Raw genomic sequence first — 22980 nt, 5'->3', positions numbered from 1 at the left:
TAGGTGTGTGTTTGGGTAAAGGAGGGGTTAGATGAGGAGGAGGAACTATCTGCACACCTAAGTTTTAAGGATGATTTGGATTTTCCAAAGGCCACACCTAGTAACAGTTTGTGTTTCAAGTGCAGCTCTGAACCAGAGACATCAGTTTTACGGGAATTGCCTATGGAAGGACTGAGGGAATCCCTGTTCTTGTGTCCCCAGGAAAGAGAAGTTCCTTGGCAGGGAGACTCTTCAGAATCTGACCATCATGGAGTGAAGGCAAGTGTGTGCAGGCACTCAGGGGCTGATCACCTACTGCCTGCCCCAGTGCCTTCACCTCAGCTGTGTCGTTTTTGACTTTTAATTTTGGCTTTTCCCTTCCTCTCTCCGACCCTGGTGCCCTGAGTGATGATAAACTGAACCTTATTTCCACCTATTCTAATTCATGCCCTTCCTACTTTAGCAGAGCTAGAAACACCCACTGTTCAGAGCCACTCAAATATTAAGCATCTTTATTTCTACTTAAAGGGATTTATCTTAGCACTGATTAAGGCTCGCCCACAAGGCAAGGCTTTTTCTGTGTCCTCACACTGCCACTCCTGAAACTTTCCAGAACTACGAGTGGTCCAGCTCTCAGCCAGGAAGGGCTCCCCTTTCCACCTCTAATCAATTTTCCACCTGGGCTTAATTTCCTCCTTAGACATTAGGGAGTCATAAGGAATCAAAACAAAGGAGAACACAGGATTTATGTGTATAATTCTCTTCCTCCTGGGGTTTGTTTTTTTGACCTTGATGAGTTATTTCACCTCTTGTGACCTGAGGTTCCCCAATCATCCCTTGAGGAGTGTGGACTAAAGGCTCTCTGAGATCCATAATCTCAGTGGCTCTGAACTGTGCTCTGTCTCTTACCCTGGGGAGTTCACGGTCTGTAGGGGGAAAGTGGGCTTCCTCATCAAAGAATGACAGGCATGATGGGTATATGTTAGGCTCCCCACTGAGATTTGTTGAATAAATGAGGAAACAAACACTGTGGTGGGGACACCGTTGGTTTGAACAGGAACAGCTCTGACCCTCAGAAAGCCCCCTGGAGATACAGACCCAGAGGGAGGAGGAAAACCTCGTAGCCAGCAGGATCTCTAGGTATTGGGGCTGGAGCTGGAAGTGGGCAAAAGTTGAGACGGATTCATCATTAAGGACCCCATGGATGGGCTGCGGGGAGGCAGGTAGAAAAGGCTTTTGGGTTTTCAGGTTGGGGGCAGTCTAGCCTGATTAGAAAGGAGGAAAAGGCCAGGGCCAGATGTCTGGGTGGAGTGGAGGGAAAAGGTCATCCCAGAAGGATTAGCCCCTGAAATTTCCTGAAGTAGGAGAAGGATAAAGGTGTGGTTGGTGAAGGAAAGCAGGTTTTCCCACATTAGCAACCAGTCAGGGAGAGGGAGGGGTGGGTAGGAGAGCCATCAGTAAATTATTCTGAATGTGTGTAATTTAATGGAATTGGGAAAAAGATGGGGGAAATGGATGGAAGGGTCTTGGACTCTGAGACAAGGGGTCTATAATCAGACCATTTCATTATTTCTAGCTTCCACCTTCACCAAGGCAGACAAGGAGTGCCTGCCTCAGTTCCTCTGCTCCCCCTCCCTTTCCCACCCATTCATGTGTGCAAGACTGCTCTGTCCCACAGAACCGTCTCAATGACAAGGACAGCAGGTGACAAGGCCTCAACAGGACTCAGGTCTCCCCCCAGGGTTAACTAATAAAACTCTCCATGAAGCCTGCTGCTCAGCCCTCCCTCAAGGCAAGCCCTGCACCTGGGTCTGAGGACGAGGGTGGCAGTGAAAATTAGGCCAGTGGCATCATTGTCAGCCAGTGGCAAAAAATATCAGATGGCGTTCATCACAAAAGCTGAGCCAAATGGTGATAAGGATGGTAGTGTGAGTCATGTGTGACAGGTGAGGAATGAAAACAGAGCACCTGAGAGCTTCTATTTCCTTGAGGCAGGGCTCGTTCATCTTATAAAAGTCAGCTGGCCATTGCCTTCACACCAAACCCAAGGGACCACACAGCCCATTCTGCTCCATATACCAGGTAAGTCTCTGATTGCAACAAAAGGAATTCTTGTTTATTTTTTCATTATTAGAAATTAGCCAAAGGCAAATATGTGTAAGAAGGTTAATCCAGGGTTTCAGTGGGAGTTAGAGAATAGTGGAATATCTTTATTTTAAGTTAAATTACAATCTAGATTTGAAAGGACCTTAGAGATGGTTAGGGCTCCCACTTCAGTAGATAGTCATTGAACTGGGAGTCCTGGAGGAGACTGTTCAAGTGCCCATGGGAAGTTCATAGCAGAACTAGGGCTCAGGCCCAGAGCACTCTCAGTAACACTGCAATTTCCCCCTAAGATATTTACAGAAATTTAAATTTATTAGATGGATCTCTAATGAGCATTTATTCCATTTAAGACAGTATGCTAGGCACTTTGGACAAATCAATGCCTAACGTACTTACTTAACAAACATAAAACCTAGCAGGAAGGTAATACATACATATAAATAAATGAAATGCAAAGTAGATAGTAATTGGCATGAGGGAGAGGGGCAGGGAAGGGCTGTGCAGTTTTGGGAAACCTTGCTCAAGGAGACCCTCCTGGAGGTGTCAAGTGATGTGAGCTATGATGGAGGAGTATTTGGACAAGCAGAGATGGGAAGAAAAGCATTTGGAAGGGACCGTGTAAGCACAGACCAGAAGCAAAACCGTAGGGGCTTAGATGAATATAAAGCCATCCTATAAGTCACAGGCTTTCTACATGGTACTGGGAGAGGATAGACTGCAGTGGCCTGATGCCACTTTCCAAAAGACCTAATGTGCGGGCCTCATGTCCCTCAGAAGCCAGCTTTCTTAGGGCATTTTTCTAGAACAGATATAAGATGTCTTGGGTAGGAAGGGAGCCAAGAAAAGAACTCCAATAAAATGGAGCAGAAGAAATTGCCTTTTAGCTCCTCCTCTTAAAAGGACCTGAAAATTATCCAAGTTTATTTCATTTTTAAATGTATTGGGGGGGGGCGGCTAGAGGAGATGAAAGGCTTTCTCTTCTAAAGGGTCCCAAAATAAAATCTATTTGGCATTGAATTTGTATCCATCTTTCTTTAATTGAATCACTGTGTCAGCTTTCTGTCTCCAGAAAAAAAACACATTTGAAGCATGAATTCCCAGCAACAGAAGCAGCCCTGCACCCTACCCCCTCAGCCTCAGCAGCAGCAGCAGGTGAAACAGCCTTGCCAGCCTCCACCCCAGGAACCATGCATCCCCAAAACCAAGGAGCCCTGCCTCCCCAAGGTGCCTGAGCCCTGCCACCCCAAGTTTCCAGAGCCCTGCCACCCCAAGGTGCCTGAGCCCTGCCACCCCAAGGTGCCTGAGCCCTGCCCTTCAACAGTCACACCAGCACCAGCCCAGCAGAAGACCAAGCAGAAGTAATGTGGTCCACAGCCATGCCCTTGAGGAGCCAGCCACTGGATACTGAACACCTTACCCCATTCTGCTTATGAATACCATTTGCCTATTGACCCTGCGGTTAGCATGCTGTCACCCTGAATCATAATCCCTCCTTTGCACCTCTAAAAAGATATTCCTTTCCCTCACTCTGGAGGGCTCCTGTGCCTCTGAGTAAGGCTGAAAGTCTCACTGACTGAACTAGTCTTCTTGTTGCTCAGGGTGCATCTGAGGAGGGATTTGGGGAGGGATCAAGTGAACCATCCCTGGTCTTCCCTCAATAAATAACTTTTAACTCCACATGTGGCTGTGTGTGTGTCACTGGCTGATTAAATCTCTGTTGCCTTCTCAGCGTGAAGCAGGAACTAACACTATGAGGGCTGGTCGTGAGGTCTGTAGTCAGAAGGTGCCCGATCCTGACACTGAGAATGTATGTGAATGTGTATGGCTGCTGTACACACAGGACACTGCTGGGCTGGCAATGGTAGTGTGCTCAGGGCCACCCACCCAACCTGTTACTTTGGGTAGGCACAGCTAGAATAAGGCTTTTTCCTTTCACCTTAATGTTTATATCTTAATGACTTGCAGTGAGTCGCACGTGAGTGTAGATGGTGCCTGCTTCAAGCCATCATCATCTGTGTTTAGTTGATTCCTTTTTAAAATTTTTTCCAAAGAAATAGTGCTTGTGCATAGTCTAGCCTAATGATCTGTTCTGCACTCATCTTCCTTTTCTGATGCCCCCAACACCTGGAGCCAAGCACTTGAACACTCACACCACACCCACAAACACATATCCAGCCCCACACTCTCACACAAGGATATACTCCCATACACAGACATTCAAACACACAAAGACACACACACACAGATCTCCAAAATCCCGACACTCACACACACACACCCCTTCACACACTTGGATCTCCCAAACCACCCAACACTGACATACACACACACACACACACACTTCTCTCTGCCTCTCTCTCCCCCTCTGTCTCTAACTTAATCACCTTAGTCCTATTTTTTTTTTTTTTTCGAGTGCCTACTGTGAAGATATCTGATGCTGCAGCAGGAAGAAGGAGATTCGAATCCACACCACCTGCCCTAGCAGAACCCTAAGAGAGGTGATCTTCAGCCCCCTTCCCATACAAACATAAGCTGACACACATGCTCCTCTCTCCACACACACATGCATGAGCATGCACACACCGTACTTCTGTAAGTAAAACGTAAAAGTTGAATATTTTATCCAACAACTGCAGAATACACACATTTGTCTCATCAGCACATAAAATATTACAGACCACATGTTAGACCACAAATCTCAACAAATTTTAAAAATCAAAACCATATCAAGTATATTTTCTTACAACAATAAAATAAAACTAGAAATCAATAAATAATAAGAAAAACTTTAGAATCTGTGCAAACATATGGAAATTAAACAATATGCTCCTGAATGATCAATGGGTCAATGAAGAAATAAAAATAATTAAAATTAAAAAAATAAAAATGTTTTGAAACAAATAGAAATACAAGATACCAAAAGCTATAGAACATAGCAAAATCAATACTAAGAGGAAAGGTTTTTTTAGTAATAAATGCTTACATCAAAAAAAGAAAAAAAAACTTTAAATGAAGAACTTAATATGTATCCCAAAGAACTAGCAAAGCAAGAACAAACCAAAGCCCCCAAAAATAATAAAGATAGCACAGAAACAAATAAAATAAAAACCAAAAAGCTTTACAAAAGATTAATGAAACAAAAAGTGGATTTTTTGAGAGAAGATTCAAATAAATAAAATCAAAATGGATAAAAGAGACATTACAACTGGTATCATAAACAACAATAAACAAACAAATGAAAAACCTAGAGGAAATGAATAAATTCCTGGACACATACAACATACCAAGATTGAACCAAGATCAAACAGAAACCCTGAATAGACCAATCGCAAGTAATGAGATTGAAGCAGTTTTAAAAAGTTTCCCAACAAAGAAAAGCCCAGTGCTAGATGGAAGTACTGATTAATTCTACCAAATACTTAAAGAAGAACTAATACTAATTTTTCTCAAACTATTTCAGAAAATTGAAGAGAGAATTATTTCAAAATCACTCCATAAGGCTAGCATTATACTAATATGAAAACAAGACTAGAACATGAATAAAAGAGAAAACTACAGGCCAAAATCCCTAATGAACATAGGTGCAAAAGTCCTTAAAAATGCTAGCAAACCAAATTCAACAGCACACTAAAAAGATCATCTACTACGATCAAGTGAGATTCATTCCAGGGATGCAAGGATAGTTCAACATATGCAAAGCAATAAATATAATACATCACATTAACAGAAAGAAAGACAAAAAACTTATGATCATTTCAATAGACACAGAAAAAAAATTTCACAAAATCCAGCATACTTTAATAGTGAAAATTCTCAACAAATTAGGTATAGAAGGTACATACCTCAATGCAATAACGGCCATATGTGACAAACCCACAGCTAACATCATACAGAATGGGGAAAAGCTGAAAGCTTTTTCTCTAAGATCTGGAACAAGACAAGGATACCCACCCTCACCACTTCTATTCAACGTAATACTGGAAGTCCTAGATAGAGCACTGAGGTAAGAGAAAGAAATAAAAGCCATCCAAAATGGAAAGAAGGAAGTCAGATTATCCTTGTTTGAAGATGACATGATCATATATAGTGAAAAACCTAAAGGTTCCACCAAAACACCCTATGAACTAATAAATGAACAAGTAAAGTCACAGGATACAAAATAAACATGCAAAAATCAGTAGCATTTCTATATATCAATACTGAGCTACATGGAAAAGAAATCAAGAAAACAATCCCATTTAAAATAGACACAAAAAATTCCTAGGAATAAATTTAACAACGGAAGTGAAAGGTCTAGAAAATGAAAATTGTATTACTCTGATGAAAAAACTGAGAGAGGATACAGAAAAATGGAAAGATATCTTATGTTCATGGACTGGAAGAATTAATACTGTTAAAATGACCCTACCACCCAGAGCAATCGATAGATTCAATGCAATCCTTCTCAAAAGTCCATGACATTTTCAAAGAAATAGAAAAAACAATCATTAAATTCACATGGAATCACAAAAGACCCAGAATTGTCAAAGCAATATTGAACAAAAAGAACAAATCTGGAAGCATCACACTACCTTACTTCAAAATATGCTACAAAGCTATAATAACAAAAAAAGCATGGTATTGGCAGAAAAAAAAAAAACCCCACAAAAACCAATGTAACAGATAAAGCCCTCATAAATAAATCCACATAGTCACATCCAACTGGCTTTCAAAAATGGCCCCAAGAACATAAACTGGGGAAAAGACAACCTCTTCAATAAATAGTTCTGAGAAAATGGACGTCCATATGCAGAGGGATGAAAATAGATTCCTGTCTTTCATCATATACAAAAATCAACTCAAGATGGATTAAAAATTTAAATAGAATCTCTGAAACTATGAAACTACAAGAAGAAAACATTGGGGAAATGCTACAAGACATTGGTGTGGACAAAGATTTTTGGAGAAGAACTCAAAAGCATAGGCAACAAAAGCAAAAATAGGCAAATGGAATTACATCAAGCTAAAAGGCTTTTGCACAGCAAAGAAAGCAATTAACAAAATGAATAGTCAACCTACAGAATGGGAGAAAATATTTGCACACTATCCACCCAACAAGAGATTAATAACCAGAATACTATTTGTTAGCAAAAAAAATTGATTTGGGCAAAAGACATGAGCAGACATTTCATAAAGGAAGACATACAAATGGTCCAAAAGGTATATTTAAAAATGCTCAGTATCACTAATCATCAGGGAAATGCAAATCAAAACCACAATGAGATATTATTTCAGCCCAGTTAGAATGGCTATTATCAAAAAGACAAAAAAAAAATGCTTCTGATGATGAACATAAAGAGGAGCACTTGTACACTGTTGGTGGAATGTAAATTTGAATAGCCGCTACGGAAAACAATATGGCAGGTCCTCAAAACACTAAAAATAAAACTACCATACCCACTTGTGGGTATACATCCAAAAGAAAGGAAATCAGCATATTGAAGAGGTCTCTGCACTCCCTTGTTTATAGCAACACTACCCACAATAGCAAAGATATGGAATCAACCTAAGTGTCCATCAACAGATGAATGTATAAATAAAATACTGCATGTATACACAACGGAGCATTATTCAACCACAAAAAAAATACTTAAATCCTGTCATTTGAAACAAAATGGTTGAGCCTGGAGGACATTACCTTTACTGAATAAGCCAGGCACAGAAAGATATATACCACATGTTCTCACTCATAGGTGGAAGCTAAATAAGTTTATCTCAGAAGTAGAGACTAGAATAGTGGTAACTAGAGGCTGGGAAGGGTGGGGGAGAGGGAGGATAGGGGGATGTTGGCTAATAGATTCAAAAATATAGCTAAATTGAAGGATAAGTTTGATTGTCCTGTAGCACTGAAGGGCAACTATAGTTGACAATTGTTTATTCTATATTTTCAAATAGCTAGAAGAGAGGATTTTGAATGTTCTCCACACAAAGAAATGATGTTTGAGGTGATGCAGATGCTAATTATTCAGATTTTATCATTATATATTGCATACATGTATCACAATACCACACTGTATCCAATAAATATGTACAGTTATATCAATTAAAAATAAAAATTTTTTAAAAGGCAAACTATCTCTACCCCTATCTCCAACGCAACATGCCATCGTGAAACAGGGCTGAAAAGCTTCAATCAAAACTTCCATGTGAAAGATGAAGAATGGGAATCATGATCTGCAGTGAATCTGAAATCCTACCTAACATGGATGTCAAGCCCCTCCACCCCTTGAGTCTGCTGTCTGGAAGGCACTCCCTGGTCTATTGTTCTCTGTGCCATATGTCTACAGCATCTTCTGTGCTCATTAACAACCATGGCCATGCTTGTAAATGCTTATATATCTTAAGAGAATCCTTGGACAGAATTTACTTTACAGAATTTACAAAAATTTGAAAGTTTTTACTGAGTCTTTCCTGACTTTCTCTACTCTCGCATGTTGGGTAGGGGCTGTGGGTGAAGATAGTGGGTCTTTTAATATCATAGTTTTCTGGAACAGGAAGAGTTACATAAGAACCTGATTGAGAAGATTGTGTATCTTGAACAGGTGAAAATGAAGCTCTTTTGTGGGTGCTATAAAGCATATTAGCAGAGTACTGTTTCCCAAACTTTAGCATCTGTATTTGTGCATTGTCCCAATGCACATATACCTCATAATTAGTTTGTATTTTGCTTTATCAAAACTGGTAAGAACTGATGAAAAAATTAGACTGGCCTTACGTTAAAAATTACTATAAAATAATAGCATCAATATGCAAGTTATAAGTTATTTTAATATAGATTGATTAAAATATGTATTATAACAGCAATTAAACATGTTATTATTTATCAACTAAGAATGGTCTTAGTTATTTATAGCAGCACTACCCACAATAGCCAAGATATGGAATCAAATAAAGACTCAGACTATTCTTAGTTGACAAATAATAACATGTTTAATTGCTATAGTCTACATAAGAACTGATGTCTGCTAAGGGAAAATATTCTGGATAAATACTTTTCCTATTCTCAAAAGACATTTATACATGACTTTAATCAACCCTTATGTGGTAACTCTTCCTCTGTAGGGCAGAGCTCTCAAAAATAGAAATATCTGAAGATCGTAGGAACATTTGAGCACTGAAGAGATATTCTTTAGTGTACTTTAATTGCTTCTGCAGACTAGGCAGCTCAAAGTAGAGTCCATAGGAGAGATATCATTGAATATTCCCTGTGCCAGGCAGATACCGCAGAACCCTCAGCCTCCAGAGTAAACCCCCAGAATTCTTCCCAGCCGTTTCACTCCTTCACTCATTCCTGTCTCTCCACTCTGACCTCCATACACACTGGGCATGCTTCTGTCTTCAAGTGGTGGTGGTGTTGGTGGTGGTGGTGATGGTGGTGGTGGTGGTGGTGGTGGTGGTGGTGGTGGTGGTGGTTGTTGTTTGAGACGGAGTCTCGCTCTGTCGCCCAGGCTGGAGTGCAGTGGCGCGATCTCGGCTCACTGCAAGCTCCGCCTCCAGGGTTCATGCCATTCTCCTGCCTCAGCCTCCCCAGTAGCTGGGACTACAGGCGCCAGCCACCACGCCAGGCTAATTTTTTGTATTTTTAGTGGAGACAGGGTTTCACTGTGTTAGCCAGGATGGTCTCAATCTCCTGACCTCGTGATCCACCAGCCTAGGCCTCCCAAAGTGCTGGGATTACAGGTGTGAACCACCGCGCCCGGCTGTCTTCAGGTTGTTTTATTAGAAATTCTCTTTGCCTAACTATTTATTTTTCCAGACATCCATATGTCTCAACTCCCTCACCTCCTTTCTCTGCCAAAATGTCAGCTTCTCAATGAGGACTAAGTTGGCAGTACATTCAAGTCATAACAACCCAGTCCACCCATTCTCATTCTTGCAGTTACTCACACTGCTTTACTTTCCTTAGCAGTAATACATATTTTTTGCTTTATAATTCTATGTATTATTTATTGCTGTTCAACCTCTAATCATTACCACTAGCATGTAAGCTCCAGGAGGAAAAGGAATGTCATTTTTCTTCACTCATGTGTTCCAATTAGTGGGACACTGTGGGTGTGCAGAAAATTTTATGAATGAACACATAAAAGAGTGAGCTTCACTGACCTAAAATTAAAGAATTCTCTAATTGTCCAGTTGCTACAGTCATTCAAACTGCCAGGTGAAGCGGGACCTCCAATCTTAAGCCTTTGCCCCAGTGTAGCAACACAACTGCCTGATCCGTTTAGGAATTCCAGAGGGTTTTTGTGTTAGGTGGGAAATCACAGCCCAGCCTAGTATAGGCTATTCCACTTCTTTATGACTTGGGCTGCCTGACCGTATAACTGGATATTCTTCATAGCTACCACTCTTAAAATTAGATTCTAGGTCCGTATTAGAGAAGCCAAGTAAGTCAGAACTTGGTATTCATGTCTTTTTTTAATTTTTTGTTTGTTTGTTTGTTTGTTTGCTTTTTGAGACCAAGTTTTACTCTGTCACTCAGACTGGAGTGCAGTGGCATGATCTCCGCTCACTGCAACCTCCACCTCCAGGGCTCCCACCTCAGCCTCCCAAGTAGGCTGAGATTACAAGCATGTGCCACCACACCCAACTAATTTTTGTATTTTTAGTAAAGATGCAGTTCCACCATGTTGCCCAGGCTGGTCTCAAGCTCCTGGCCTCAAGTGATCCACTTGCCTTGGCCAAAGTGCTGGGATTACAGGTGTGAGCCACCACACCCAGCCCATGTCTTTCTTTTTTTTCAAGAAAACATACCAAAAATGTCAGAATATGAGATATGAAAGTTCTTCTGTGGCAGCATCTGGATCATTTTCTAGAGCACTTTAGTTTCATGGTATGTAATGATGATAATTATTCTGAACACAATTCAGAGTTTGAACCAACATTTGTTGTTTCAAGGAAGCAGAATTTCCTTTGAATGATGGATAAGAATGGTGAAAAAAATGAAAATGGTGAAAAAAAGGGAAAAAATGCCAAATAAGAAGTCAGAAGTCATTTATTATCATAATTATAGATTTAGATGATTAGAGACTATCTTCTCAGATTAGAGAATTTCCCAGTGTTACATAAGCGTTGATTTATCTTACCTCTACTAACGCCTTTACCTATTTCCTTTAGACTCACCTGAGTTCCAGTAAAAGCAAGGGCAGCGCAGTCTTTTCTACTGCCACCTGTAATTCTACCTACATGGTCCCCTCCAATGCGTAGAGACGTGGACCCAAAGTGCCCAGTACCTTACACACCTCCACTGAGCTCACCTCGCCACTGTCAGGACTTGTTCATTCAGCGTCCACCTATGGAGTGCCCGACTCTGAAGAACCCACCTCCCCACTGTCCGCCGCACAGTGTTCACCCAGCAGTACCCACCGCCACAGCACCAGCCTGTGGGAAGGCACCTCCGTCTGCCTAGCCGTCCTCCAAAAAGCGAGAAAAGCCTCAAAAGCTTGCAGGACTAAAACACAACACACAGAAATGGTGCTTTCCTTTGGGGGAGTTCCAAATGAACACATTTTCTTCAAAGCCTGTTATGACTTGAGGTGGCATTATCCTTAGGTTACAATAGTTGGATTTTTATATTTTCTTCTGCATCCAATCTGTTGTATTATGTTATTTTGGCTGAAGTATACAAAGACAATCTGGTCTCATAAAAATGTAGTTTGAAAAATGGATTAATAACTTTTTACATAATTATGGATATTCTTTGACACTCTGCCAAATTCAGCAAGTAGTACATACTTTCTTAAAGATTAGTTGCAACATGGAATCTCAAACCACATTAACTAATAGTTCGTAGTTTGTTACATTAAAATCCATTTGTCAGAAAATAAAAAACAAAATAATCTCTACAGAAAATGCGATTTGCTATATAGCCAATGCCAAGAGATTTTCTAACTTCTTAGAACTAAAAAGTGAGTTCAGCATGTCACAGGTTACAAGATTAACACAAAAAATCAATTGCATTTCTACATGCATATGATAAAGAACTAAAAACTGAAAAAAATGCTTATTTAAAATTTCTCTATAGAAAGTTAAACACTATACATTTTTAAATATGTACAAGAGTTATATGGTGAATATAAACTAAATGGGTAAAAGAACGTGAAGAACATCTAATTGTAAGGACACACGGTGCTTATCTGTTCGATGACTCCACATGGTAAAGATGTCAAATACTTTTAAAATTGATCTATAGCTTTAGTACAATTCTTATGAAAAATTAAAATGTCCTAGAATAGCCAAAAAATTAAAAGCAAGAATAGAATAGATTCATTCTTTCCAATATTAAGGACTACTCTATACCTCCATTAATCAAGGTGGCACAGCACTAGGGAAAGGACAGACACACAGATCAATGAAGCAGAATATGCACTCTGAAATCCACACAAATATTCCAATTTTTTTTAATACAAGGTTAAAGCTATACAATGAAGGAGAGGCCACTTTTTCAATAAATAAATGGTGTTAGAACAATTGGACTGCCATAGGTAAAATATTTAACTTTAATCTAAACATTACTCCTTACACAAAAATTAACAACTCAAAATGGACAATGGGCTTAATTAAAAACATAAAACTATATTTTTTACAAACAGGAAAAATCTTTGAGACTTAGGACTAAGTAAAGAGTTTTTAGACTTGGCACCAAAAGCATAATTCCAAAAAGAAAAAAAAAATGATGAGTTGGAATCTACCAAAATTAAATAACTTTTGCTTTGTAAAAGACCCTGTTAAGACAATAGAAAGAAAAATTATAGACAGGTAGAAAATATTTCCAGATTACATATTCAACAAAGGACTTATATATAGAATACATAAAATGCTCTCAAAACTTAACACTAAAAAATCCCATTAGAAAATGTACAAATGTCATGAGCAGACATTTCATGAAAGACATACAGATAGCATATAAACACACAGAAAGACGTTCAACATCCTCAGCCATTAAAAATCATACGTTACAACCACAACGATGCATCATTATGGTGAGGACATGAAAAACTGAATCTTTCAGACATTGCTTGTGGGATGTAAAATAGTACAACCTCTCTGGAAAATAATGTTGTAGTTTCTTTTAAAATTATGGTGGATTGAGTATAGGACCCATTAATTACACTCTTGGGCATATATCTCAAAGAAATAAAATTTTTTTGTTACCAGATACAAGATTGTACATGAATGTCCAAAGCAGTTTTATTAGAAATAACCCAAAACCAGTCCAGGCATAATGGTTCATGCCTATAAACCCAGCACTTTAGGAGGCCTAGGTGGGAGGATCATTTGAGCCCAGGAGTTTGAGACCAGCCTGAGCAACGTAATGAGACTTTATTTCTATAAAACAAAAAAATTAGCCGGGTGTAGTGGTACATATATGTGGTCCCAGCTACTCGGGAGTCTGTGACAAGAAGCTCATTTGAGTCCAGAAGGTCTGCAGTAAGCCAAGATCATACCATGGCATCTCCAGCCCGGGTAACAGAGTGAGACCCTGTCAAAAAGAAAAGAAAAAGAAAGAAATAATTGGATACTGCCAAATGTTCTTCAAAGGAGAAATGGTTAAACATACTGTGGTACATCTATACCATGGAATACTATTTAACAACAAAAAAGAGCAAACTATTGATAGAACTGATTGCCTGAATAAACGTTCAGAAAATTATGCTGAGTGGAGAAAAATACCAATTTCAAAAAGATACAAACTGCAAGTTTCCATGTATATAATATTCATAAAATAACATAAGTATAGAAATGACAAACAGATTGTTAGTTACTAGTGGTTTGAGATACCCGGGGAGAAGGGAGAGTTTGGTTGTGAAAGGGTAAATGAGGGAGTCTAGAGGTGATGATAAAGTCTTGTCTCTTGATGAAGGTGGTGGTTACACAAAGCTACATATGTGACAAAATTTAACAGAGCCATACACACACACACAAATGAGTGCATATATAACTGGTGAAATCTGAGTTAGCTCAACGGATTGTACCAATGTTAATTTTCTGGGTTTGATGTTGTTCTACACTTATGCAAGATGTTAACATTGGAGTAGGCTGGGTGAAGGTGTACGTCTCTTGTATGTTCTTGTGAATCTACAATTACTTCAAAATTAAAAGTAAATACTTTTAGCAACAGATTGAATGCAGAAACTGACATAAGAATCTAGCAAAATATTGATAAGATCTGCAGAAATGGAAAACAATTGAATAAATTGATTACAAAGTATTAGAGAAAGTATTACATGTGGAAATGATATGAAACTTCAAAATAAAATGTTTGCAGTTTTTTTTAAATTAATTGCTCATATTGCATTCTTACCTATCATCTGTACCTGATTTGGTAGCTTCACAAATTGGTCATTTTGAAAATATTGGTTCACTGAATTATACAGATCTTACAAATATTGACATATTTCTTTATACAACAGAAAAAGATTGCATTCATTAACCCACCACCAATCTCATGAGAAAATTAATTCCGTATTGGGAAGCTGTGAAACTGGTAATGAACTAATTGAGACATTGCAATGAACTAATCGAGTCTTTCAATATTATAACTTTTGTTTAAAAGTGCACATTTTCTCACTGGCAATAAATACTGTACCAGTTTTCTATTATTGTATAATGAATTACCACAAATTTAGCATCTTAAAACAACACATATTATTTCATAGTTTCCATGGTCAAGGGCTCAGTTTATAGAACAAGGCTGCAATAAAGGTGTCAGCCTGGCTGCATTCTCATCTGGAGCCTTCACTAGGGAAGAATCCACTTCCAAGCTAATTCAAGCTGTTGGCCGAATTCATTCCCTTGCAGCTCCATGACCAAGGGCTCCAACTTTTTGCAGGCTTCCCACTGAAGTCCTCCCTCTAGTTTCAGAATGCACCTGTGGTGCCTACAGGCAGCCCACAATTCTTGTGAAGCAAACATCCCCTCTATGGGCTCTTATATCATCAAGCCTGCAAGGAGAGTCCCTTCCTCCAGCCTGCCTGCTGTCAGTCTTGCCTAGGTCACATAATCATGGAATGATATCCTGTCACATTTGTTACAGCCTATTGATTAGAAGGAGGCCAATCTCAGTGGCTCATGCCTGTAATCCTAGTGCTTTGGGAGCCTGAGGCTAGAGGGCAACCTGAGCCCAGAAGTTTGAGGCTGCAGTGAGCTGTGGTTGTGCCACGGCATGCCAGCCTGGGTAACAGAGCAAGATCCTGTCTGAAAAAAAAAAAAAAAAAAAATTCTATGTCACACACAGAATTATATAAAGGCATAAATGCCAGGAAGGAGGCCACTGGGGTTCCCTTAAGGTCTTACTGCCACAAATACTGTTCGTTGTTTTCCTCGAAGCGAAAGGCTCATTCAGTTCGTTTTCAAGCCAATGTCTGTCAAATACCCAAGTCTGAGTAAACAGTTTGCCCGGCAGTTGTTCTTTCACGTAAAAATTTTGTTTTATAAAAAACAGCTAGTTCAGATCAAAATTCAGTCTCACAAATGTTTTTTCTAGAGACAGCTATTGTACTTTGAAATGCAGCAAAATAACTTTACGTGTATTTCCCATTTGATAACAAATCATTTCTAAAGGGTGAAGATTTTTTTTAATGACTTTTATTCAAACAGGAAGATTGAACAGGGCAAGTGATCTGCATAATGAGGGTCTCTATGGTTCTCAGATTCAATACTTTTTTGAGGCTGCTGTGCCTATTTGAGGATATGAGCTTTTTTGTAAATATCCGATTTCTGCATTCCAAAATGACAAATAACCAATTTTTAATATCTGTGAGGACAGGGCATGTAAGTGGATAATAAGATGAGCTTTTTTCTATTTGTAATTTGGTCTTATTTCTCAAATCCTCAGTAGTCATTTTAGTCCTCCTTCCAACTAATCCTTCTCTAGAGTAATACACCTGGCAGGATACTTTATTGAGACTGTAACTGTATAGTTTCTAGGTGTTCCCCATCTCAAGATTTTGTATGTTACCTTGCCTCAGGGTCTAGTGTGGCTGGGCCAATAATGGGAATTGCCTTCATTCTACAGATCTAGGCACCTTGATACTGTTATGCTAGATCAGTGTTTCTCAAAGTGTGGTCTGCAGGCTTTCAGGAATCCTTGAGATCCTATCAGGGAGGCTGTGATGTCAAGACTGATAACAGGATAACAATAAGACAATCTGTCTTTTTACTTCACTCATTTAGCACAGATGGCTCCATAAAAATGGGAGAAAGGAGTCAAATATCTGGCACTTTAGCAAGAACCAAGGCAGTAACACGAAACTGTACTAGTAAACAATGCAGGGCGTTATTTTATCTACATCTGATTTACAAGTCCTAAGGAGTAAGCAGTGCAGGAAGCATTCAAGTTATTGGTACAGGCAGGGCGCGGTGGCTCACACCTATAATCCCAGCAGTTTGGGAGCCTGAGGCTGGTGGATCAGTTAAGGTCAGGAGTTCAAGACCAGCCTGGCAAACATGGCAAAACCCCATCTCTACTAAAAATACAAAAATTAGCTGGGCATGGTGGCAGATGCATGTAATCCCAGCTATTCGAGAGGCTGAGACATAAGAATCACTTGAACCCAGAAGGCAGAGGCTGCAGTGAGCCGAGATCATGCCACTGTACTCCAGTGAGACTCTGCCTCAAAAAAAAAAAAAAAAAAAAAAAAAGATTTTCTGTATAATCCGCTTTGTTATCAGATGCTGTTCAGTTTCCACTGACTTCTGAAACATGGGATCCTGGTGGACATATCACCTTATGACGGTTGTGCATCTATCATTGCTGGGCAGCCACGCACTGATGATCGGAATCCTGCTGGGTGGTGGGAGCCGTTTTCACTAAGAACAGTAGCAAGATTCTGATGGTAACAGAGATAGTGATACTAGATCACAGAGCGCATGCTTCGGAGACAGAGAACCAAGGCCTAGCTCCCTGAGCCAGCCTCATGCCTGGGGCATCTGCACATAACCCAGACCTAAAGTTGCCAGTGCACTTATCTCCTTTAAATCATGATGTTAACTTGCACTACTTTTACCAGGTCAGCTCCAGGGTTTTGAACTCCACAAAAACAAATCAAGATCAGAAAATCCTGTTTAGAGGAATATACATAAATATCTGATAACAGGATCTACACCAGAGTTCCAATTGCTCAGCGTGGCCACACTGTTCTTCCACAATCCAGATCCCAAATATCTATTAATACATTTACACTTAAATATTTACATATGACTAGTGCCTACTTTATTGGACAGCTCAGTTCCACAGTCTCCAAACACAGGCCTTACATCAGTTCCAAATTTCTTACATTTCCCCGCCAGATGATTCCTCTGACCTTGGCCTAAGCACTGATTTCCATCACTGGGCAATGTGTTTCTTTTTCTGTATTTTAAATGGGGCATGCATTTCATTATATACCCTAGCCTGGGTTCCCCCAAAACTGAGCCTAAGACGATATCTTATGTGGAGCTAGTTTCTTTGAGAATGTAATCATAGAAAAGGGGAATATGAAATAAACAGGGTGAGGCTAGGCAAAAGGAAAAATCAATATATTACAAAGTGTATGTTACTAAGCAGGCAACCAGTAAGGGTAACTGAAACTTGATCCCCAGGATCTGAGCTGACAGAGAATTATGTCACAGAAGGGTTTCCCCTAGAAATGAAAGAGGAAAGCATTATCTACCAGCTCGTGTCCTCCACTGGTGAAGTGTGGCCGCCGGATGCTAACAGTGAACTTCAAGCTTGCATATCCACAAGTGCATTACAGATTCCTACAGACAGCTCCTGCTGGGTCATCAGAGGCCCTCAGATCAGGAGAGGAGAGGCAGAACTCTAGGCAATGTGTGTGAGTGGTCCACATAGCCAAGGTAGAAAACAAGAGCAAGGTCCGGCAGATTTGGAGAGTACCAAAGAGGCACCCAGTACCATCCACACACAAGTCCCAAGAAAGTCCCAGAACAGTGCAGTTGGATGACTTACAGTCTTCTGCCACCAGAGAAGGGAGCCAGTGGGAAAGACTAAGGTACCTGGGGAGGTGGGACTCGCCTTCAGAAGCCACTCAATGTACCTTCTCTAAAACCAAGGCCAGACTTATCAGCACACCCAACACTGCTCATGAAAAGACAAAGCTTCTCTGAAAGGCAGAAAGAGGCTTAACTTTCAGGTGCTGAGTGTGTTTGACTAAACAGGAATAACAGGGTTGGGGTAAAACGAGAACTTCAATAAGCTGATGGCAGAGAGGCTTTTGTTAGGGTGAATAAGGTATGAGTTAGAGAAGGGCAGGAGAGAGCCCGCCCAGGGAAGGGACACAGGAAATCAGAAAGGAATTTCCTCTAGAACCAAGGTGCAGAATCGAGGAGGAAAATGAGGGAGACCGGGATTCATGGAGGAGCAGCAGGCAGCTCCCTCTGGGGAGGAAAATTCCAGGTGGAGCAGCAGGGTCTGGCCAAAGCCCCCTGGGTCTGTGGCTCCTGAGAGGTGGATTTGCTGAGGAGAGAAACTTGGACCCAACCGTGAAAAAGAGCTAATGTGATGCCAGAGCCCAGAGTTTAGGCATGGCAGTGGCCCTGGCCCCATCCCAGAGGGAGGTGGCTGGTCAAACAAATGCTAACAGAGAGGGAAGGAGATGGGTGTGGAAGGGAGGGGAAGCCTCTTCTCCTTCATGAATTCTCAGCTCACACCAGGAGGCCTGGCACAGGACAGTGAATTATGCCCAAGAAGCTGCCTTGTGGCTTCCTGCCTTTCTCCCTCCCTCCCTGTCTTTCCTCTTTTCTTTTCTTCTCTTTCTCTTCCTCCCTCCCTCCCTCCCTCTCTCCCTCTCTCCCTCTCTCCCTCTCTCTCTTTCTTTCTCTTTCTTTCTTTCTTTCTTTCTTTCTTTCTTTCTTTCTTTCTTTCTTTCTTTCTTTCTTTCTTCCTTCCTTCCTTCCTTCCTTTCTTTCTTTCTTCTTCCTTCCTTCCTTCCTTCCTTCCTTCCTTCCTTCTTTCCTTCCTTCCTTCCTTTCCTTTCTTCTTTATCTATCTCTGTTTCTTTCTCACTTCCTTTCTCCCTTCCATGAACCTACAGCTCTATTCAGGAGAACAATGACTGTCCATTGACTTAACACCCACGATAACCAGGCACTGTGTGAAGCTGAAGTAGAACAAGGGGCTTTGGGAACCTGGTAGAAGGAGCTGATGGTGGAGGCACTGTCTGGGCATCAGGTTCAGGGGAGTAACAGAGTGGTGGAGCACTGGGAAAGAAGGAGCTATTCACATGTCTGAGATGTAAGGATGTCTAGATTTCCCAAGGGCCGCACCTAGTAAGAGAGTGTGTATTGAGGGTAACTCTGAGTTAGTTCATCCTGTAGTGATCAGAGGAAATGGCTGGTGTATGAACCCAGGGAATTAGCACTCTCCTGTTCCTATGTCACCCCTGGAGAAGAAAGATACCACTGGAGGCAGGGTCTTCAGGGCTGAGCCACAATGTCACACAGATCCAGTCAATCCTGCCTGTTCATCTCAATGACATCTGCTATCCCTGATCAACATGGCACCTTCACAGTGAAAGCAACTTATTTCCAGGGCAGGCATTTTGTCTTCCATTGCCCCTCCCAGGTACAAATCCACTAAGAGATTGAAAATCAGATGAGTCACTTGTTCTGCACCATCCCCACGGCCTCCCAGAAAAACCAGAAATGCCTATCGTTATTTCCGTGTCCACTTCAACCATGAAGAAGTCCAATAGGACTAATCTGGCTAAAGATTAGGCCCCAGGCCAAGAGGCATGGCTGTTTCTGGTCCTAGCAGTATGGAACTTCCTCCTAATTTAATACATTGCCATTCAAGAAGCCCACTGCCCACAGCAACCACACCACAAAGGGTGGACAGTGAGTCAGGCCCAGGTGACATCACTGTCAGAGCTTAAGTGACAAAAATGTTAAGCCAGAGATATTTATCACAAAAGTTGGAATGAAGGTAGAGCAGTCTTTTAAAAAAATCCAATTTTCTTAAGGCAGGGCTCATTTTCTATATAAATATCAGCTAACAAGAGACTCTTCACCAGATCCCAGAGGCTGAACAACTCAACCTTCTCTGCACAGTGGGTGAGTCTCCCCATTGGGAACATCTTAATATTCTCCTATCGATTCTTTGTTTTGATGGAGACCTCTTTGCTATGCAATAAATATATTTATTTTAAAGGCAATAATAACTTTTGTTTAAGGTGACCTTATACATATTTTGACTTTCCACTCAGATCACAGCTGTGGAACTTGGGATCAGAAAAGGGGAGTGATTTCTGTAAAGGCTCGTTAGGTTAGCAAGACAATCTACCCACTTCAAGAGTACTCTCCTGTCAACATGTATTGGAAATTTTTAACTTAGAGGGCATTACATTGGCAATTTTGATGATCAAAAGATAAGTTTTTCTTTATTCCACGGATGTATAATCCATCAGAAAACATATACTTGACTAAAATTTGCAAACATGGGGAGTGATTAGTAGAGAGGGAAAGCAGGTACCATGCTGTGGCAAAATAAGGAAGGGCCATGAGAGATGGGCATGTGTGGGGAGGCAGCAATGATGTGGAGAGCCTGCCAGAGAGCATGTGCAGTGGACACAGGGTGAACGGAGGTTCCCAGGTGGATTGTTGGAGCCTAAGGGGGAAGTTTAGATAGGAGTTTTCCTGGGAGAACTATGGTACTCTATGAGGAGGACATGAGTGAGTAGATTCTAGACTGCTGACGTTACAATCTTTCCAAATCATTGAAAAACTGAGGTGTCACATCAATCTTCAGCCAATGACACACAGCCAAGAGTGGTATTAAAAGTGATTTAATCAGGGCAGAGCAAGAAACATGAATTTCTTTTCACTCGATTCCTCAGATGAACCCTGAGCAGCTGAAGACCAGAAAAGCCACTAAGACTTTCTGCTTAATTCAGGGGCTTAGAGGATTCTTCGAAGAGTGTGTAAGCGAAAGCTTCAGAGTATATATTTGCATATTTGTATGTGTTTTCATGTTGTACGTAGGTTTTGAGATGTAACAGGAAGAAAAGAAGCATAGAGAAAGGCTCCACTTAAAGGATGTGGAAGAAGTCAACTTTACCTTATTCCCTGGAAGATATGTAGGGATCATCAAAGCATCCCATGATCTCAAATTCAGGGAAAAAGAAAGAAAAGAGGTTCTCGGTTCTGAAGGAGAATGAAATGAGAGATATTTGTCATTAAACTGGGCTTCATTCCTATTTAATCAAAGCACTGAATCAGCTGTTTTGTCTCTAGGTCCAGCATCCTTTGAAGCATGAGTTCTTACCAGGAGAAGCAGACCTTTACCCCACCACCTCAGCTTCAACAGCAGCAGGTGAAACAACCCAGCCAGCCTCCACCTCAGGAACCATTTGTTCCCATAACCAAGGAGCCATGCCACCCAAAGGTTCCACAACCTGGAAACACAAAGATTCCAGAGCCAGATTGCACCAAGGTCCCTAAGCCAGGCTACACCAAGGACCCTGAGCCAGGCAGCACCAAGGTCCCTGACAAAGGCTGCACCAAGGTCCCTGAGCCAGGCAGCACCAAGGTCCCTGACAAAGGCTGCACCAAGGTCCCTGAGCCAGGCAGCACCAAGGTCCCTGAGCCAGGCAGCACCAAGGTCCCTGACAAAGGCTGCATCAACTTTCCTGAGCCAGGCGCCATTAAAATCCCTGAGCAAGGTTACACCAAAGTTCCTGAGCCAGGCTACACAAAGGTACCAGAGCCTCATCCTTCAACGGTCACTCCAGGCCCAGCTCAGCAGAAGACCAAGCAGAAGTAATGTGGTGCACAGACAAGCCTTTGAGAAGCCGACCACCAGATGCTGGACACCCTCTTCCCATCTGCTTCTGTGTCTTAATTGTCTGTAGACCTTGTAATCAGTACATTGTCACCCCGAGTCATAGTCTCTCTCTTACTTGTACCCTAAAAATATGTACTATGAAGCTTTTGCTTGCACACACTCTGAAGAATCCTGTAAGCCCTTGAATTAAGCAGAAAGTATTAGTGGCTTTTCTGGTCTTCAGCTGCTCAGGGTTCATTTGAAGATTCGAATGAAAAGAAATGCATGTTTCCTGCTCTGCCCTCATTAAATCGCTTTTAATTCCAGTCTTGGCTGTGTGTGTCATTGGCGGAATCTTCCTCCTTCCTTGTTTCCCCATTGTGAGTCAGGACCTGTAGACAGAGAGGAGTTGGTGTAGAAGTCATCTATCTAACCCCAGTACTGTTTGTTTCTATGGGTGTGTGGGGGTACACTTGAGTGACCCTGGAATGGAAATGGGCATTGTGTGATGGTGCACAGAGATTGTCACTTTGGGCAGCCACAGGCTCTCCTCTTGCACTGGACTGAGTCATGCCTGACTCCAAGCCACCTGTTCCAAGACACCTTTGATCCTCAGTATCGTGACAACAAATCTCCTGTCTGTTCCAAGAAAACTTTACTCCTACGTATTTTGACTTGATAGTCTATTTTTCTTCATTTGTTTTACCTTCTAGATACCCCACCACACACACACACAGACACACACAGACACACACACACACACACAGTCATTCACAAAGAGGCACATTCATTGTAAATAGCCACACACTCACATAATCACTCACACAAGCTCTACCCCCTCTAGCTCAGACAGTGTTATTTTTTCTAAGCAACTCTTATGTGCAGAGATCCCTAAAGACGGACCAGCGAGAGAGAGAGGAGGATACACAGTGCCTCCCTTGTAGAATTTGCAGTCTTGTTTACGAGTTAGGATATTTGCACCCTTCTAATACAAATGAGTACACAACCATACATACATACACACACACACACACACTCCCAGCGGTGTTCCAAAATAACCCTCAGAAATCTATTAAGTGATTTTTAAAAGGAGATCAGTT

General features: G+C 41.1%; 2 protein-coding genes and 1 long non-coding RNA gene across 4 annotated transcripts; 2 read left to right on the top strand and 1 right to left on the bottom strand.

The window, feature by feature from the left end:
* Positions 1–1904: 1904 nt before the first annotated feature.
* On the top strand, positions 1905–3762 carry LOC717850 (cornifin-A-like). 2 transcript variants are annotated; one of them, XM_015152758.3, is made up of 2 exons: positions 1905–2061; positions 3141–3762. In XM_015152758.3, exon 2 carries the CDS (start codon positions 3175–3177, stop codon positions 3445–3447), a length of 273 nt encoding a protein of 90 aa, XP_015008244.3. In that variant the 5' UTR covers positions 1905–2061; positions 3141–3174; the 3' UTR covers positions 3448–3762. The 2 variants fall into 2 exon arrangements, with proteins under 2 accessions (XP_015008244.3, XP_077843337.1); XM_077987211.1 differs by having other exon boundaries at positions 1918–2061; positions 3155–3762.
* Positions 3763–12509: 8747 nt separating this feature from the next.
* LOC144338383 (uncharacterized) lies at positions 12510–18225 on the bottom strand. The gene is made up of 2 exons (XR_013412441.1): positions 18118–18225; positions 12510–13603 (listed from the first exon to the last, which is right to left on the bottom strand). It is a non-coding gene; the product is annotated as an uncharacterized LOC144338383 (long non-coding RNA).
* A 1790-nt stretch (positions 18226–20015) lies between these two features.
* On the top strand, positions 20016–22206 carry SPRR3 (small proline rich protein 3). The gene is made up of 2 exons (XM_028847997.2): positions 20016–20172; positions 21352–22206. Exon 2 carries the CDS (start codon positions 21371–21373, stop codon positions 21878–21880), a length of 510 nt encoding a protein of 169 aa, XP_028703830.1. The 5' UTR covers positions 20016–20172; positions 21352–21370; the 3' UTR covers positions 21881–22206.
* Positions 22207–22980: the final 774 nt, after the last annotated feature.

The sequence above is a fragment of the Macaca mulatta genome, chromosome 1 (assembly GCF_049350105.2).
Source record: "Macaca mulatta isolate MMU2019108-1 chromosome 1, T2T-MMU8v2.0, whole genome shotgun sequence".
NCBI classification, from domain to species: Eukaryota; Metazoa; Chordata; class Mammalia; order Primates; family Cercopithecidae; genus Macaca; species Macaca mulatta.
Note: the sequence above shows the minus strand (reverse complement) of the source record. Positions and strands in the feature narration are given on the sequence as shown.

What these genes read in the sequence shown, in the direction of transcription:
- LOC717850 (XM_015152758.3), top strand. Translation starts at nt 3,175, where the DNA reads ATGAATTCCCAGCAACAGAAGCAGCCCTGCACCCTACCCCCTCAGCCT.
- SPRR3 (XM_028847997.2), top strand. Translation starts at nt 21,371, where the DNA reads ATGAGTTCTTACCAGGAGAAGCAGACCTTTACCCCACCACCTCAGCTT.